General features: G+C 36.2%; 1 protein-coding gene and 1 long non-coding RNA gene across 2 annotated transcripts; both read left to right on the top strand.

Moving 5' to 3' along the window:
- The first annotated feature begins 9,456 nt into the window (after positions 1-9,456).
- On the top strand, positions 9,457-11,172 carry LOC134669823 (uncharacterized). Its single transcript, XM_063527443.1, has 2 exons — positions 9,457-10,709; positions 10,792-11,172. The coding sequence occupies exons 1-2, from the start codon at positions 10,221-10,223 to the stop codon at positions 10,921-10,923; spliced, it is 621 nt and encodes a 206-aa protein (XP_063383513.1). The 5' UTR covers positions 9,457-10,220; the 3' UTR covers positions 10,924-11,172.
- A 2,460-nt stretch (positions 11,173-13,632) lies between these two features.
- On the top strand, positions 13,633-15,023 carry LOC134670368 (uncharacterized). The gene is made up of 3 exons (XR_010099047.1): positions 13,633-13,749; positions 14,110-14,262; positions 14,367-15,023. It is a non-coding gene; the product is annotated as an uncharacterized LOC134670368 (long non-coding RNA).
- The last annotated feature ends 2,810 nt before the right edge of the window (positions 15,024-17,833 follow it).

The following is a 17,833-nucleotide window of genomic DNA, read 5'->3' as shown; positions in this document are numbered from 1 at the left end:
TCTAAAAACTTACAGTTGCAATTTAGCACTCTTTTGCTATAAAAAAAATGTGTATCCGTCTATTCTTTAATAATCTAAAATATATGTATATAAAATAATATTAAGTATGTAACTCAAAAATAAATAGGTTGAGACGACGAGCGAAGCGAGGAGGGGCGTGTTAGAGTGACATTCCATTTCCAACTGCAGCTGCAACACTGTTCATTTTACTATGGAAACGCGTCGCTGTCATTGTCAATTTCCATAGTAAAATGAACAGTATTGCAGCTGCAGTTGGAAATGGAATGTCACTCTTATTCATGCCAGGGACTGACTTAGTTTTATTTATCCTTCAGTTTTGATACGAACATACCTAACTATGTACTTATATTCTAATTTCATAAAGGAATTAGAAACGCCTGTACGTGACAACCCTGGACAGGATAGCATTCGGGATACACAAACAATTCATCCCGAACGAGGGACTTGTTTTTGCCATTACCCTAATGTGTAAATAAATGTGTGCAATAATTAAACGCAGAATAGAGTGACGCGCAACTAATTGGTTTTACACCCTTCTCATCTTTTTTATTAACGTTAGGGTTTATTGCGTGGTTTTTACGACATGATAATACCTACGTTTGGGTCAAATCCTGTTTTGACTTTTGCTACGATCAAATTAAATTGAAGGATTTCGCAGCCCTCGAATATTTATAATAATTTGTACCTCGAAAATGTGAAAAAGGTACTTCGATTCCTTACAAATGTATTTAGTGCATAATTTGTTTTCCGTCGTTTTTTCTCGGAAACGTATTGGTAAATCTCATGGTACTTCAGTCAATCTCAGTACTTTTTGTACCGAGACTTACTAAAATAGCAAGACACGTTAGTAAGTTATCAAAAATTTATACACTACATCATACACTACATCACCTGCCCTGCAGGAGTGCATAAGGTACAGTCAAGGAATTTAAATTCCGACCCATTTCGTACTTTGTCACAGTGACAATCAATATGAAAGCCGCTAGAGACCTCATACGGTTGTCACTGTGACAAAGTACGAAATGGGTCGGAATTTAAATTCCTTGACTGTACCTTATGCACTCCTTGAAACCTACTTGTTTTCCTTGAAATAATTTATTTAATACGGTTGTTCGGTGACATTTTATCATATTTTTGTAATTTCCGAGGGTGAGGGCGTGTAAAATATGATAGTAATTTGTTTCGTTACATTTTCCCCTGTGCAGATGGGAGGCATCATCAACGGACATAATGATGCTTTGCAATTGTTATAACTGTTTTGTAAGTACATATAGCACATGCTAAAAATATATTTAAAGATATACTAGATTTAATTGTTTGTTATTTTTATGTTTTTTGTGTTATAGACTTTCTATAGAAGTGTAGGATGGTACAGAAATTTAATTCCTTGACTGTGTTTATCTACTTATTCAATAAGTAGATTATTGAATTGGTTCGCCTTTAATTTTTAAGTAATTGTTTCTTACCGATAAATAAATGAACGTAGAGCAAAGTTTAGATAATAATTGTAGCAATATTTAAACGTCTAACTTCAACATTTACCCATTCAGCAAATTGGCCACAAAGGCACTTTTACACGTCAACATGGAATTTACATACAAGCAAATAACACATCAACAATTTTTAAATACAACTAACTGCAAATATCATCATCATCATCATCTCAGCCATAAGACGTCCACTGCTGAACATAGGCCTCCCCCTTTTTTGGGGGGTGAATGCCATAATCGCCACGCTTGGCAGGCGGGTTGGCGATCGCAGTCGAGTACACCGAATTTGAGGGACGCTGCTGCCCGTCCACCGGTGGTCTTGGACGTGGTTTAAGGACATACCCGGGTCCTGGACGCAGTTTAAGGACATACCCGGGTCCATGCACTGCAAATATCAATTCAAACTATTTCGAAATAACCTTGGATTTCATAATGTATTTTATTCACAAGAGATTAACGTAATGAAATATAATCCATCACAAATAATTTCATTTTTAATAACCTAATGTGATTTGAATATTTTCAAAATATTATTTTTCATTTTCGAACATCAAATATTTTATAGCAAAAAGCCTTTTCCATTAAGATTACGGAAATACGGAAGCGTATTGAGTATCTAATTTCCTATAGACATATCAGACTTTTGATTTATTGAAATTGAATTCTTATCTTGTTTTGAATAAGGTTGCATTTTGAATAAAAAGGAAGAAAAGAGAGGTTAAGTAAGTAAACCATCGATATTCTATGGTACCGATTTGTAGAAAAAGTCCCCTAACGTTGAACAACAAAAGAACCTATGGCAACTCTAATTTTCTAAAAGGATTTGTTGTTAGGAAGAAAATCTTCTAATTTGAGAGTACCATTACTTTTATAGAAACTACGATGTCTTTTATATCTAATGATCAAAAATCTCAGATAATTCATTTTTACGGTTCCGTGGCAAATAATATTTAACTTTCATAGTTTCCTGGAAAGGTATTATGATTACGGAAGCCTTTTTGCTTGTTAGAGTTCCGTACCCAAAGGGTAAAACGGGACCCTATTACTAAGACTTCGCTGTCCGTCCGTCCGTCCGTCCGTCCGTCTGTCCGTCTGTCTGTCACCAGGCTGTATCTCACGAACCGTGACAGTTGAAATTTTCACAGATGATGTATTTCTGTTGCCGCTATAACAACAAATACTAAAAACAGAATAAAATAAAGATTTAAGTGTGGGGCTTCCAAGCTCCCATACAGCAAACGTGATTTTTGACCAAAGTTAAGCAACGTCGGGCGTGGTCAGTACTTGGATGGGTGACCGTTTTCGTTTTGCATTTTTTTTCCGTTTTTTTTTTGCTTTATGGTACGGAACCCTTCGTGCGCGAGTCCGACTCGCACTTGCCCGGTTTTTTTGTACTTTCTCCACCCCTTATGCCTTTCTGAATTAGTTTGAATTCCTCACAATGTCATCTCATTCACTAAAAAGCTATCTTCAGATTTTCTTCACTTTATATTTAACGTGAGAATTCGAGATTCGCTTGAAGGATTCAAATAAAGAAAATCTTACAAAGTAGACTGCGGAAAACGATTCCGTACATTATTTTTAAAATGTACGTACTAGTATATTCTATTTTTGTCGCTTCCCTGTCGCTGAGTTGTCAGTTCACGCCGGCTGGACGTATTTGATGAGGTCCGAACAATACTTGTTACATACGAAAGCGTTGCGAAGTGCGGATTTCCAGTTTCCCATTTTAAAAGCTAGAAAATACTCTAGCTATAAAATGTACAAAGTTGAAGGAAGTTTACAAGATTTTATTTAAACCAATAGCTAGTATTTATATTTATGACTTGCTTTCGTTCGATTAATTTACTGTTTATTTATTAACATTAAAATATACAGCTTATACAAGTACAGTGTCCCACAAAACAGTTTACAGTGTTTACACGGTTTAGAATTAGACTATCTAAAATATTCATAGATACCTTTATGAATTACTATGAATATTTTTAATACAAAAAGTACAAAAGTAGACATAGACAAGGCACTTCATTCGAATTGCATGTTAGTTATGCAAAAACTTAAGAGCTGTTTGCATAGGTAGGTACCTATATATAAAAATTACTTATGTCTATGAAAATTTCTTGACAGTATTATTATTCTAAACAGTAATATTAATCGAACGAAACCAAGCCATAAACATAAATTTCTATTTGCTTTTATGATTATCTAGCTAATTATTATTTAAGTTAAGCAATTAAAAATGATGTCCATAACTTTATGATAAGAACTTGCAACTTGAATAATAAGAAGTTGTCGAGAAAAACTAACTTCAATTTTATTAACGTGTTTAAAAATATAACGCTCGTTTGCACCAGGTTTTAATAAAACAAAACGTTTAAATGTTTTAATCTTTATAAAATACCTTCCCCTTTATAATTTAATAGGATTAATGCATTATTAATAAAGCTACGCCAAAACCCAACGAGTTTATTAATTTTCGCTGCGTATTCTCAAGTATCCACTAACGAACTTGCCAAATTATTTTCATAAGATGAAACTCCCCTCGACGCAAGACAAATCTCGGCGAGAATCTTGCTTTGCTCAAAATAGCAAACAGCATTTTGAAGTGTTCCTCGCCCTTCGCTCTCTAAAGTCGAGAACACACGGGTTAGAAGGGCGCCGCGCACCGCAGCGACCGCTGCCCGATTCGAGCTTTAAGATACGTCAAATATTACGGCTAGATATTTATTAGTGCATACGAACTTAATATACATAGTTAAAAAAACATAATTAAATACCTAACCTACAAAACTTAAACTAAATCTAACTAAAAATAAATAAAACTAAACTAAAAATACTCGTAAATGATTACAAAATATCCACCTGCGGCATGGTGCCGCAGATGCTAGATGGTGCGTAGATATGATGGTCGTTCTTGCCTACGTGACAGCGTGATAAAACGGCGTCCATCACTTTCTACCCCACGTTATTTTATCACGTGGATAGAGATAGATAAAGCCATCCATAACACGCCTAATAAACTAATACGTCTAACGCAGCTAATCGTTGACAAGATGTTATTTCGCCTTCGCCATGTTGCTGATTTTCAGTGGTACTATTTTACCGGCGAGGAAACTTTCATTGAATTTGACCGATGTAAACAAGGATAAAATATTTCGCAATTATAAACCACTTTCCACTTGTGAGCAATAGAAACATGAACAGGTTCACGGGTGGGAATTTTATTTATACAAAGTTGGCAATGGCAAGGTACGAGTAGCGTAGGGGTGGACGTATGGCCACTATGGCCACGCGTTCGGCGGATAGAATAACGTCAGAGACAAACGCCACATTGCAGGCTAGCACGCACTGGGCCCAAGACAGAGCGGCTTGGAGAGCACTGGCGACAAGGAAGAATATAAAATTACAACAAGTATTGAGTGTAAAAATAAGAATCAGCGCGTTTTGTGCAAAACGCACACTTCCGTATGTGTCCCGTCTAATAGAGGACCGTTATTACGGGTACCTGCGACCCTTCTTAGGGCCCCTCTTTATGCCTAAAGCCATAGAAATACTGCGTGCCCTAGTTCTAGTTTCTGCATTTGTGTTTGTTCACCGCGTTAACGACGTAACAGGGACCAGTTAATGATAAGGACTGGCCATTAAAATTTGCCTCCAGCATTATTGTTTAAGGTGGTTCGCCTAGGTTACTCAAAACTTAACTCTCGCTAGATGGCACCACATTTGCAAAATTTCAGGTTTTATTTTTTTGTGAAATGGTCATGGTATTTGTATACTTAAAAGTATGTTTCGCGCACTCTTTAAATAAATATTCAACTATTAAAATAAACATTGAATACTTCATTGTGCAAAAACCGCCTTTTTAATTCGACGGAGTGTTGCTGTCACGCTTTTTCCTACTATTACTCACACATGCAAACAGTGTTTCCGTGATCCTTGTAGTAGACAATTTCACACAACGTAAGTATGTTGCAATAGCGTAACGGTATGTTCGTGGAAATACGTGCAAGAGGATTGGGGTTCAAGACTGGTGCGAGTAGGTAATTTCTTTTTGTTTCTCCTTTGTGTTATCTTACCTTTAAACGAGCAATTATTATATATATATGTTACTGTAAAAGCCCGAAGTACGGCAGAACCTAGGATTTACCGATGCCGATCGGTAAAAGCCCGAAATGTTAAATCTTACTAGTTTACTTCGGGCTTTTACCAACACCGATATGGTAAATCCTAGGTCTTACCACGGCGACCGGTAAAGTTTGAATCATGCACTGATTCTTGAGATTATTAGATGAAAGTAGGTAGGTTTGGATCTTCCGGTTCTGCTGAAGGTAAAGGGAACTCTACTAGCCTGCATCGTGGCTAGGCACCCAGGTTTAGGTATAGTTAACTTTAAAACCGAATCTGCAGCTGGCCACTGTAATAGAAACGCGTTCCGTATGTGTTTCGCTTTCCAGATGACCAGGGTGCCTAGCCAAGATGCCAATGGTGTACGCTCCATAGCGAACGAAGCGCAACCGTGTCTGTCGCATTAATATGACAGAGTGATAGAGAGAGGTATTACCCTAACGTTCGCTACGGAGCGAACGACTGGCATCTTGGCTAGGCACCCAGATTTAGGTATAGTTAAGATTACCGCCGAATCTGCAGCTGGCCACTGTATTGAGTAATAGAAACGCGATCCGTATGTGTTTCGCTTTCGAGATGACCAGGGTGCCTAGCCAAGATGCCAATGGTTTACGCTCCGTAGCGACCGAAGCGCAGCCGTGTCTGTCGCATTAATATGGCAGAGTGATAGAGAGAGGTATTACCCTAACGTTCGCTACGGAGCGAACGACTGGCATCTTGGCTAGGCACACAGATTTAAACGCTTTTTAAAAATCAAAAACTTTTTATTACTTATGAAAGCAGAAGAATATAAATGATCGTATTTGATTTATAATTGTTACATATTTGCCGTAACTTATTTTTAAAATGTGTTTTTCAATTAAAAGACACGTCAAGATTGTTTACCTTATTTCTAATGCTAAAAAAAAACAAACTATAGTAATAATTGTGTTTTTCATTCATAGACAAAATCCATTATTTTTAACCACAGGAAATTTTATACATTTCTTTTTTATTGCAGTGAGGATGTCCTGATCAAGGCCTATTGACTTCCTTGGAATGACGTGACCCTTCATAATTGTACATGTGTGCTCCGTTTCTAGAGCTGTATTGCCAGTAATTACCATAAAAATATTTTACTATAGCAACATTGCTAGAACTGGCTTTGTCTATACGATTTCTAGGAACAAATCCAATTATTTTATCAAATATATTTTGATTTGTATTTTATGAAGTAGTCAAAGTCATATGTAAATTATTATTTATTTTTTGAAATATATTATCTATTTCAGTTTGTCTTTGTCTATGTTCATAAAATCAATGAAGGGTAGACGTGCCTCTACCCTCCTTGATAAAATTTTAAAAAAATCTTTGTCAATAGGCCTCTTTGATAGGCCTTGATTTGAGTCTGGCCGGTAAGAACATAGACAAGACAAAAGTCTGTAATGTCAATGCTGTCATTTAAGTCATTTAACGCCAAAAATATAAATTTTCATATAAAACGATTTATTCACTTGAAATATATTTATTTACCTATTAATTTAAAAATAAAAACTATTCATATGTACGAGCAACATATCTAAATGCGTCTTCGCACAGACTTAGTTAAATTTAAACCGTTGTCGCTCTTCCTTCCTTGCTGTATTATGTATCCGGCAATGGCGACTTCATCAACAATTCTTATCCGGATTATGAAAAGCCCTAATGTGTGTGTGGAAACCGTTGTAGTAAACCAGAAACAGCGATAATTTCAAGGTAAGAAATATATCAATCTTCAAATAAACATGAGCGTACTAATTACCAAATTCAAATATAATAATTTAATCTTACTATCCCCGTAAGTCCCGCGGACGCTATATCGCGTCCGAAATTATAATCTAAATTCATCATAGATGTAAAACCTCTCATTGTTTACGAGTAAGCTGGTAAATTTAGACCTTAAGGAATTAGCGACGTCAGTGATTAGGAAGTTAGATTATATTGTTTAATTTGTGACTATTTTGTTTTAGAAAGTGAATCATGGCTTGAGCGTGAGATAATAATATAATCCTGGCCCGTCATATGATTTCTTGGAAAAAGCTCAAAGGGCACGTATCTGCTGCATATACAGACTAGTTTTCCGGTGACCAAGAACGCTGCGTGGAGCTGTGGAGCAGAAATGTCCGATAATCGGATAGATGTACATAATAACAACTTGTAACCTTTTGCCATATCAATGTATGTATTCATATGTATTGCTCCTAACATATATACACTAATCCTAATAGGAATGAAAATATTTATATCTTAATAATACGTAACTTTTTGTAACCTTTTATATTTGACGAATTTTTAAATATAGTACCTAATAATTATCTTATAACGTATTTCTTTATTTATTTGTGATATGCTAATTTAAGAGCCCAACAACGTGCACACTAGCACCACTGCTAAAATAAATAATCGTTATTATTTAAGTTAAATTTAAATTTTACAGGTATTTAAAAAAGTGGCCGCTACTGACTGTATTGTGTATTTAAGTACCTTTTGAATACATCAAACTAGTTTTTATGTTGCTGGATTCGTCAATCTATGAGCTCAAAACAAAAACGGCCGCTTTAGTTTTGAACGGGTAGGTTGACGAATCCAGTAACATAAAAATTAGTTTAATGTATTCAGCAGTGGCGCTAGTGTGCACGTTGATGGGCTCTTAAAAACCTGACCCCAACAAAAAATAAAATAATACAAAAAGAAATTCCCTCTCCGGGATTCGAACCCAGGACCATTAGCTTCCTGAACTGGATTACTGCCAATACCCGCTAGGGGCGCTAGGCTAAACGGGTTGTCAATTCTAATTACAATGGTATCCTACCGAGCGCTAGTAGTATAAACGAACTTTTGAAGGGGACATTTTTTTGTATGGAGTTATCGTTCTTCTCCTAGTGAGTATTATATTCTTTGGTCCTGATTGTAAAAATAAGAGAGATTAGGTAGAGTATAATTTCTAATTTTCTTTGTCAAAAATAAACGAATACGTGTAGCCCATACTTAATCAATCGATTAATGATAATAAGAAAAATTAAATAAAAATAAAAAACAATACGAAATTTAGATGTAACAAAAATACAAAAAGTTATGTTCCAGCATACAATGACTGGGGATCGAACCGGGAATCTTCCGTTTGTAAGCAAAAAAGCGACTGTCTGCATAACACGCCATGATAGTTCTTAGTTAAGCTGACGAACTTCGGGTACTTATTCTCACTTAGGTCAATTAAGTACCTGTCAAACGTCAGTGTCAACAAAATTGCACTAAACATGACGGCTATGGAGTGTAGAAGTAAAGGAGAGCTATCTTTTATGATAAGACGGTTGTAAAAGTGTCCAGCTGTCAGTATAAAGAATAGTTCGAAATCTCTCCGGTGGCGCTAGTAGGTAGCACCGGGAACTAACATGAATTTAGACCTTATTGACTGAGTGAAGTGCGCTGTCAGTTTTTTGAAATTTTATTAAAAATTTTCATAAAGTGATTTATTTAATTTAGGATTTCCTTGTGCAGTAAAACTAGCCGTCCCTGTCTCAGTACGCATCATATAGACTGCCACCTCTGTTATCTAGCCACCTCGGGCCTGGGCTTACCAGGCCTTAAGCCCCACATTCACACTCCTACCTTGTAGGCCGCCTCGTAGTCCGCCTCGTTGGGTAGGATTGTGTATGGGGGTTGCGGACTACGAGCCGTCCTACAAACGGCTAAACGGTAGGACGACTCGTAGTCCGCAACCCCCATACACAATCCTACCCAACGACGTGGACTACGAGGCGGCCTACAAGGTAGGAGTGTGAATGTGGGGCTTTAGGGCAAATCCACCGCTATAGGATATATTTTCTATAGTAAAAATGGGAAAAGTTTGCATCGTAAACAGTTGCCAAAGTGGGCGTAAGAGGAAAAAACAGAAAAATGTTACGAAATCCGTATCTTTTTTCCAACCAACGGTAAGTATGTAATTTTCACTACACCTTATAAAACAAAGTCCCCCGCCGCGACTGTCTGTTCGTGGGTTTGAATGTATCTTTGCGATAAACAAACTACTGGACGGTTTCAGTTCGATTTTCATGTATCAATAGAGTGATTCTTGAGGAAGGTTTACGTATATAATTTGTTGACTATAGTTCGTTTTTTTTAGCATTAGAAAGAACTTGCAAGAAGGTAAGCGATTTTGACACGTCTTTTAATTGAAAAACGCTTTTTAAAATTCAAAAACTATTACTGATGAAAGCAGAAGAATATAAATGATCGTATTAGATTCATAATTGTTACATATTTGCCGTAACTTATTTTTAAAATGTGTTTTTCAATTAAAAGACACATCAAGATTGTTTACCTAATTTCTAATGCTAAAAAAAACGAACTATAGTGCGAAGCCGGTCGCTAGTTATTTAATAAAATATTATATTGTGATTTTTATATTTTTCTTATAAAATTCACAATTTCACTTCAACAATTCTTCATTTTTCTATTAATTCTCAGACTCCGGCACGGTTAGAAAGTTGGAAAAAGTCGTTAGGAATTGCATTAAAAGCAAATGATTATATTTGCCATCTTCATTTTAAAGAAGAAAATATAAATATGTACGAAAAGTTAACTATTAAAGGAGAGCTCAAATATATTCCTACACAAAGAAAAACGCTTAAGGAAGAAGCTGTGCCCACGATTGAGCATCAGTTTATTCCCATTCCCGAACATGAACTCCAAGCCAATACTATTCACATAGAGGAATCTTTCGAACCATACCCCAATCAACCTAAGGACGAGCAGCAACAACAAATCAATGCCGAGCAACAGGAATTATCAGAAGATCAAAATGATTCTAATAATTTAATGGATTATGAAATGATACAACAGGACTTTGCGGAACCATTGTTTAGTCAATATCAGGATACTAATGTAACAATTAATCCAATAGAGAATTTTAAAAGTAAGTTTCGGGCATTTTCGTTGTTGCCGCCTTTTTGGCTACATGCAGAAAATCCTAATGGGCTGGAATTTATGCGAATGGATCCAAAAACTCTGAAGATTAAACATCATATACGTTTAAACGATGATCTAACTGTCACTGTAAGTGTTTATTAATGTAACAATAAAATTCGGTTGGCATGATTTGAATTTGTAACGAAACATAATTGCTATTTAATTGCAGGTAATTTTTCCCAATAATGAACAATTGCCACTAAAGGAGAAAATTAATTCATATGACAACACCTACGATTACTTAAAATCGGTTGAAAGATGGCTTTTGTGCGTTGGTACTCAGATTGACGACAATAAGTAAGTTTTGGTAGATTGTTAACCAAGGGATGAACGCAGTGAGAGTATAGTCCGAGGCTAAAATGATGCCATTCACCCGAGTTAAACACTCTACTTTTCATTTCGAATACGAGGAACCTAGCCCCAAAGCTTGTACTATGGGTGTAGGCGATAATACAACAGTTTGCAGTCGTCTTATGAATATATATACCATAATGTAACAGTTGTATTTAAAATAAAAGGATAACTCGTAAGCCTAATAACTTTGATTTTATTTAACATTTTTGTAATAAAAAATATTGTATGTAACGGTACATTAAATAGGTCTTAATTCTTGAACCTATCCTATTAAAACTCGACTTTTATGTGTATTTTAAGAACCCTTATTATGTAGGTACCTGTAGATTAAAGCACTATTTATACATAAACAATGGTACAGGAGAATAATAAAAGATAAAAACGAATTTATCTAATATATAATTACATCAATTTTCAGATTTTGTAAAGGTGTGATTATTGGTGATGATACTTCCGAAAGAAATCAACAGTACCCAAGATGTAAATCTTGTCGAATATTACGAAATCGTTTGCAGAACCGTAATTCCACTTCAACTCTATTACAAAAAATGGCAGAAGCTAAACGGCGCGCTTCAAATCTTGTACATAAATGCAAGCGTCTGAAGAGGACGGTAAGTCTTATGCCGGCTACATACGTAACGATAAATCGTTGCGATAAAACTGTGCAGTCCGACTGTGCAGATAAATCGAACCGTGTGTATGACAAATCGTTACGATAATCGGACAATCGGACTGCACAGTTTTATCGCAACGATTTATCGTTACGTATGTAGACGGCATTAAAGCCGTAACAGACTACCGCACCGCGCCACGACCTTGATGGTGCGGTTAAAATATCTCTTTCACGCTCCAAATTATAGCTACATCCTTAGCCCCCTCCAGACTATGCGCGTGAATCGCAGGCGAAGCCGCGAACGCGAGTGTGGAGTCGATTTCGCAGGTCTGCGTTCTGGACTCCACACTCGCGTTCGCGGCTTCGCCCGCGATTCACGCGCATAGTCTGGAGGGGGCTCTTAACGCACGTACGGCGACCACCTTACGACTATCGATACGTGCGCCGCACCGCACTAAAGTCGCGGTATGGTGCGGTAGTCTGTTACGGCTTTTTATCAAAAACATATTAAATAAATAAATATTAGGGAACATCTAAAGGCCCCTGTACACAATGGGCCAGCGCCGGCCAGGCCAAGGGACGCTGCCATGCGGTAGAATGAGGTAGCAATATCACTTGCTCCCTCTAACGCATAAATGCGTCCCCCAGACTGGCCCACGCTGGCCCATTGTGTACTGGCCTTTACACAGGTCAACCTAGCCCCAAACTAAGCAAAAGTTGTACTATGCGTACTAGGCGACGCTATAATATACTGTATTTGTATAATTGAAGACGTAAAATAATACAAAAAGAAACTTGAGCAAGAAGTTTTCATACATATTTTTCGAAATCATTTCGAAGTCCCTTAAGGCGTATCCAGATTAGTAAATTTTTCGCCAATCTGATTCAATTGCCCGATCGAATCAGGATCGAAGTGCGGATGCAAATACCAATTTGGCTCGCCGAATTCAACCGCCGATAATGACCGATATTACCGATAAAATGAAGTGCAGATGCAAGAATACCAATTTGTGAGGCCAGTCTGGATACCATTTCTGTATTTTTTCAATGTAGAGGGCTCTAATATCACCATAAATCTAAAATTAGAGATTGACGCCAATTTCATTTCTGATAAAATCAACCGATTTGATCAGTCCCGTCTGGATACCACTTTACTTAGCTGTTGTTTTTTATTCGCACACCCGCTTATAGACCAACAAGAAATTGTAGAAATTAAAAAGTGGCAACATCGTAGTGTCGTCCCTTTCAAATCAATCTAAGAAAACGGGACGACACTACGATGTTGCCACATTTTAATTACTACAATATCTTGTCGGCTTATAACTTTATACATTGTACCTACTTGAGTAACGAATTTCATATCGACCGTTCATATAATTGCAGAATATCCAATTAAGAGAGAAAATTTCCTTGGCTAAGGCGCAGTGTGCAAATTAAGAAATCGGATACCGTAGTACAAGCATCTATTTCAAAACTACCTGAAGAATTTCAAAATGCCGTGAGATCATGTTTTGAAGCCGCGAAAAAAAATAATACAAAAGGTCGTCGATATACGTTAGAATGGATTTATGAGTGCATGTTGATACGTATAAAAAGCAGGAATACGTATGAATTTATACGTAAAAGAAATATTTTACCCCTTCCTTCTGTACAAACTTTAAATGTGAGGCGATGAAGAAGGAGGAGAAACGAGGAGTTATTTTAGTGGATGAAATGAAATTAAGTGAAGGCGTTTATTTTGATTCTCAAACCATGAAATTTAATGGTTTTGTTGACCTGGGGCAACACACTCCAGATAATTTAAAAAATACAACAGCGGACCATGCTTTGGTGTTCAAGTTTGTGCCTTTTCGAGGTAGATGGGTTCAAGCCTTAGGTTGCTTTTTATCGAAAAATTCATGCAAAAGCGAACCGCTACATAAACTAGTTTTAGAGTGTATTGTTTTAATGGAAAACAGCGGAATTTGTGTTGATGCTGTCGTGATGGACGGTGCACCTTGGAACCGAGGAGTATGGAAAATATTCGGTGTAAATGAAGACACTGTTAGCTGTGAACACCCTTGTGACTGCTCACGACGGTTATGGATGATTTCAGATTTTAATCATTTAGTGAAATGTTTTCGAACATCTACTTTGGATGATAAGCTACAAGAGTTCAAGGTTAATTAAGAGTAATGCATGAGTAATGATAATTTTAAAAATATACAAGGTGGAATTATTATATCTGACCAAACTCTGAGGGGTGAATATGTAGGTCATACTGAACAACTTTTACTATAGCCAACCCTGAAATCACGAAAAAGAAATCGCCTGTTTAATAGAAAACATTGACTCTACTGATTCACCGCAATATGTATGAGACAGCAGATTTTTTTTCACGATTTCGGGGCTGGTCCCATAGTATAAGTTGTTAAGTATGACCTATATATATTCACCCCTCAGAGTTTGGTCAGAGATAACAATTTCGCCTTGTATAAAATGATAATACGAAGTCAAACTAATGTAATATTCTTTTTTCAGACCCCTTACGGAACTGTGAAAAAAAGACATTGGGAAGCGGTATTAGAGGAAGAGAATTATCGTCAGCCTAACTTAAAAATCGCTTACAAGTTAACACCAGCGCATTTGAAACCGAAAGGTTTTCAAGTAATGAATGTTCCTCTTGCAACTGAAGTATGTACCTATAAATATAATCAATAATTTTCATTGATTGTCCGGATTTATTTCGTAGGACTTTCGGCTCATCAAAACTAATATTATTAATCTTATAAAAACAGGTGTTTGGTCACGAAATTTCGGTCGCCATGGCTCACTATCAACCCTATTGCGAGGAATTGAAGGATTCAACTGCAACACAAAAATTTATTGATCTTGTATTCAATTTGATACAAGCTATGTCTTCGCGTATACCAAGAGATGCTCTGTACGTGAATGAAAATTGCAGACGAAGAAAGGTAAGAAATAGTTGGCGATTAAAATTAAGGTCAATGCGGAGAAGACCGTCTATCAGCTAAGTCCGTCTACTCACTATAACATTTAAGGGAAGACCGTCATAAAGAAAGACCGGCCGGACGGTGCCTTAAACCAGAAGTAGCCAACCTTTTAATGTATTTTTGTTAGTAGATACCTCTTATAGTGAAGAATATTTTATGCCGATTATAATTAGAATTAATATAATTATGCGTTGCTGGTAGTGAATATTATGTGTTATTCTGACCAACAACCGAAAAATTTTCAAAGACTTACATACAGTACAACAACTTAACTTCCATACAGACCACAAAATGGTAAGAGCATCACTGTCAACGAAGCAGAAACCAAAAAGAAGACATTTTCAGAATAAGTATAAAACTGCCTTGGTATTAACTGGAAACAAGGAGTCACTTCTTGAAAATTTGAATACTACAATAAACAGACATGCGACCGTAAACTACAAGACGACTCAAGAACGATACGACAATCTACTGGATATACTCAAAACGCAAATTGTTAATACAAATAATCAAAACAAACAAACAGAAAATATACTATCTCCAGAAACTAAACAATTAATTACAAAGAGGAAAGAACTCTTAAAAGAAGGTAAAAACAAGCAAACTCGCGAAAAGATATCAGAAATAAGCAAACAGATACTCGTGCATATAAGACAAGATAGAAAAAATAAACGACTGAACCTTATCAAAACATCCATTGAAAAAACTGGAGGACTAAGGAAAGCATTAAAACGACTTGATAAAAAGAAAACGTGGATGCCAAACATCAAAAGCAGACAAGGAAAGTGTACAAGCAAAAGAGAAGATATACTAGAAATTGCCACAGACTATTACAGAATACTATACCAAAAACAAACAACACTACCGGAAGAATCCCAAATGGAAATATTCGCAGACACTGAACCAGTACCAAATATACTACAGGAAGAAACAATAAGAGCAATCAACACACAAAAACAAGATAAAGCACCAGGCTCAGACCAAATAACAAACGAGTTACTAAAACACACGTTACCAGTGATTGGACCAAGACTAACAGAAATATTCAACGACATCCTAACAACCGAAAGCATACCCAAAGATTGGATGAAATCAACTATAATACTAATACATAAAAAAGGAGACAAGGGAGACATGAGTAACTATAGACCAATAAGTCTAATGGCAAACATTTATAAGATATTTTCAAAGATAATACTATCACGTATCACGGTCAAACTCGAAGAAAATCAACCCAAAGAACAGGCGGGCTTTCGAAGCAAATTTTCCACGATAGACCACATCCACGTCCTAAGACAAGTGATCCAAAAATACAGGGAATATAATAAAGTCTATTACTTAGGATTCGTGGATTTTAATAAAGCATTCGATACCATATATCATGATAGCATCTGGAAAGCGCTAACAATACAGGGAGTAGAGCCCAAATACATTAGAATACTCAAAAACATTTACTCGAATAGTACGGCCCAAGTTAAGCTGGAAAGAACAGGGGAAGAATTTCCACTCGAAAGAGGAGTCAGACAGGGCGACCCAATCTCACCGAAATTATTCTCCGCGGTATTAGAGATGGTCTTTAGAAACTTGGAATGGGATCGAAATGGAATCAACATAAACGGCGAAAAACTTAACCACCTACGTTTCGCAGACGATATCGTCCTGTTTTCTGAAGATCCAAGTAACTTAGAAGAAATGTTACAACAGCTATCTGATGAAAGTGCCAAGGTAGGTCTCTCAATGAACACCTCCAAAACAAAGGTGATGACAAACTCAACTAGAGTAGATATTAAAGTAAATAATGGACAAATACAGTATGTGAACGAATACATATATCTAGGTCAACTAATAGCCCCAGAAGATACAATGCAAAAAGAAATAAACAGAAGGATTACAAATAGCTGGAAACGATTCTGGTCTTTGAGCGAAATTATGAAGGACAAAGACATGCCCATCAAAGAGAAAAGGAAGGTATTTGATACGTGTATCCTCCCATGCTTATCGTATGGATGTCAAACATGGGCACTGACCGAACAACAACTGAACAAAATAAAAGTGTGTCAAAACGGAATGGAGAGAAGTGTTCTAGGAGTAAAACGCAGAGATAAGGTTAGTCTACAAATTATAAAGAATAAAACTAAATTCAAAAACATCCAATATGTTTACAAACGATTAAAGTGGAGATGGACAGGGCATATGTTAAGGGAAAGAACAGAAAAGTGGACAAAAATAATAACGGAATGGTACCCGAGGGACGGGACAAGAAAAGAAGGAGGACAATTTAAACGTTGGGAAGACGACATAAGAAAGATAGCTGGCCCTACATGGAGACGAACTGCAAAAGACAGGATAAAATGGAAAGGTTTAGAGGAGGCCTATGTCGAAAGACAAGCTGTAAAAAGGAAGAAGCGAAAACCGGTTGCCGATTCACTTAGTTAAGGAATTAGATATAAAATATATAGTGTAGTATAAAAGAAACATAGTGCAACTTAATACTTATATTATTATTATGTTACACAGCAATAAAGGCTTATTTTATTTATTTATTTATTTTATATTATGTGTTAATGTTAATATGCCGGAACCGCCGCCGCCTCGCAACCTGAATATATCCCTTGGCACCTATACAGCCTATACTGTAATTTTTAGTTTAATATAAAAATTAGGAACATTTAAAAATTTGTATGGAATATATTTTTTGCTCCTTACTAATATCTGTAAATGTCTACTACTGACTATACTTTTGTGTAGAGAAGCGGCCGTCCCCTTTCCTCTTAATATTTCATTGTATAGCTTTGAATCTTGTTTACTTAATGAAGAAATACTTTTTTCAGGCGATCCAGGAATTTTTAGAATTCCTTGCAGACTGGGAAAAGCTCGAAAAAAAAATACCTGTGTCAAGGAGCACGTTAACTGGATTAAAAGTAACTTTACGGGCAACACTTGAAATTTTGGATATGCTGAATGTTGCATGTGATTACAAGTATTTGATGACAGCAACCCTATCTCAAGATCCGTTGGAGGTAATTAATAATTACTAATTATGTAATCCAATGAATATGAATCTGCTTGTATGGAATCTGCATCATGTATGCTGCCTTACTTTTGGAGAAAGTCCAGAAAGCCTTTTTAAAAATAAAAAATAAATTAAAATTCATTAATTCAAGCTAATTATACTCATATTTTTACATTATTTACATTTTGATTACACAACATTAATAACATTACATTTAAATATAATCTACTAAAATTAA

The sequence above is a fragment of the Cydia fagiglandana genome, chromosome 13 (assembly GCF_963556715.1).
Source record: "Cydia fagiglandana chromosome 13, ilCydFagi1.1, whole genome shotgun sequence".
Classification (NCBI taxonomy): Eukaryota; Metazoa; Arthropoda; class Insecta; order Lepidoptera; family Tortricidae; genus Cydia; species Cydia fagiglandana.
Note: the sequence above shows the minus strand (reverse complement) of the source record. Positions and strands in the feature narration are given on the sequence as shown.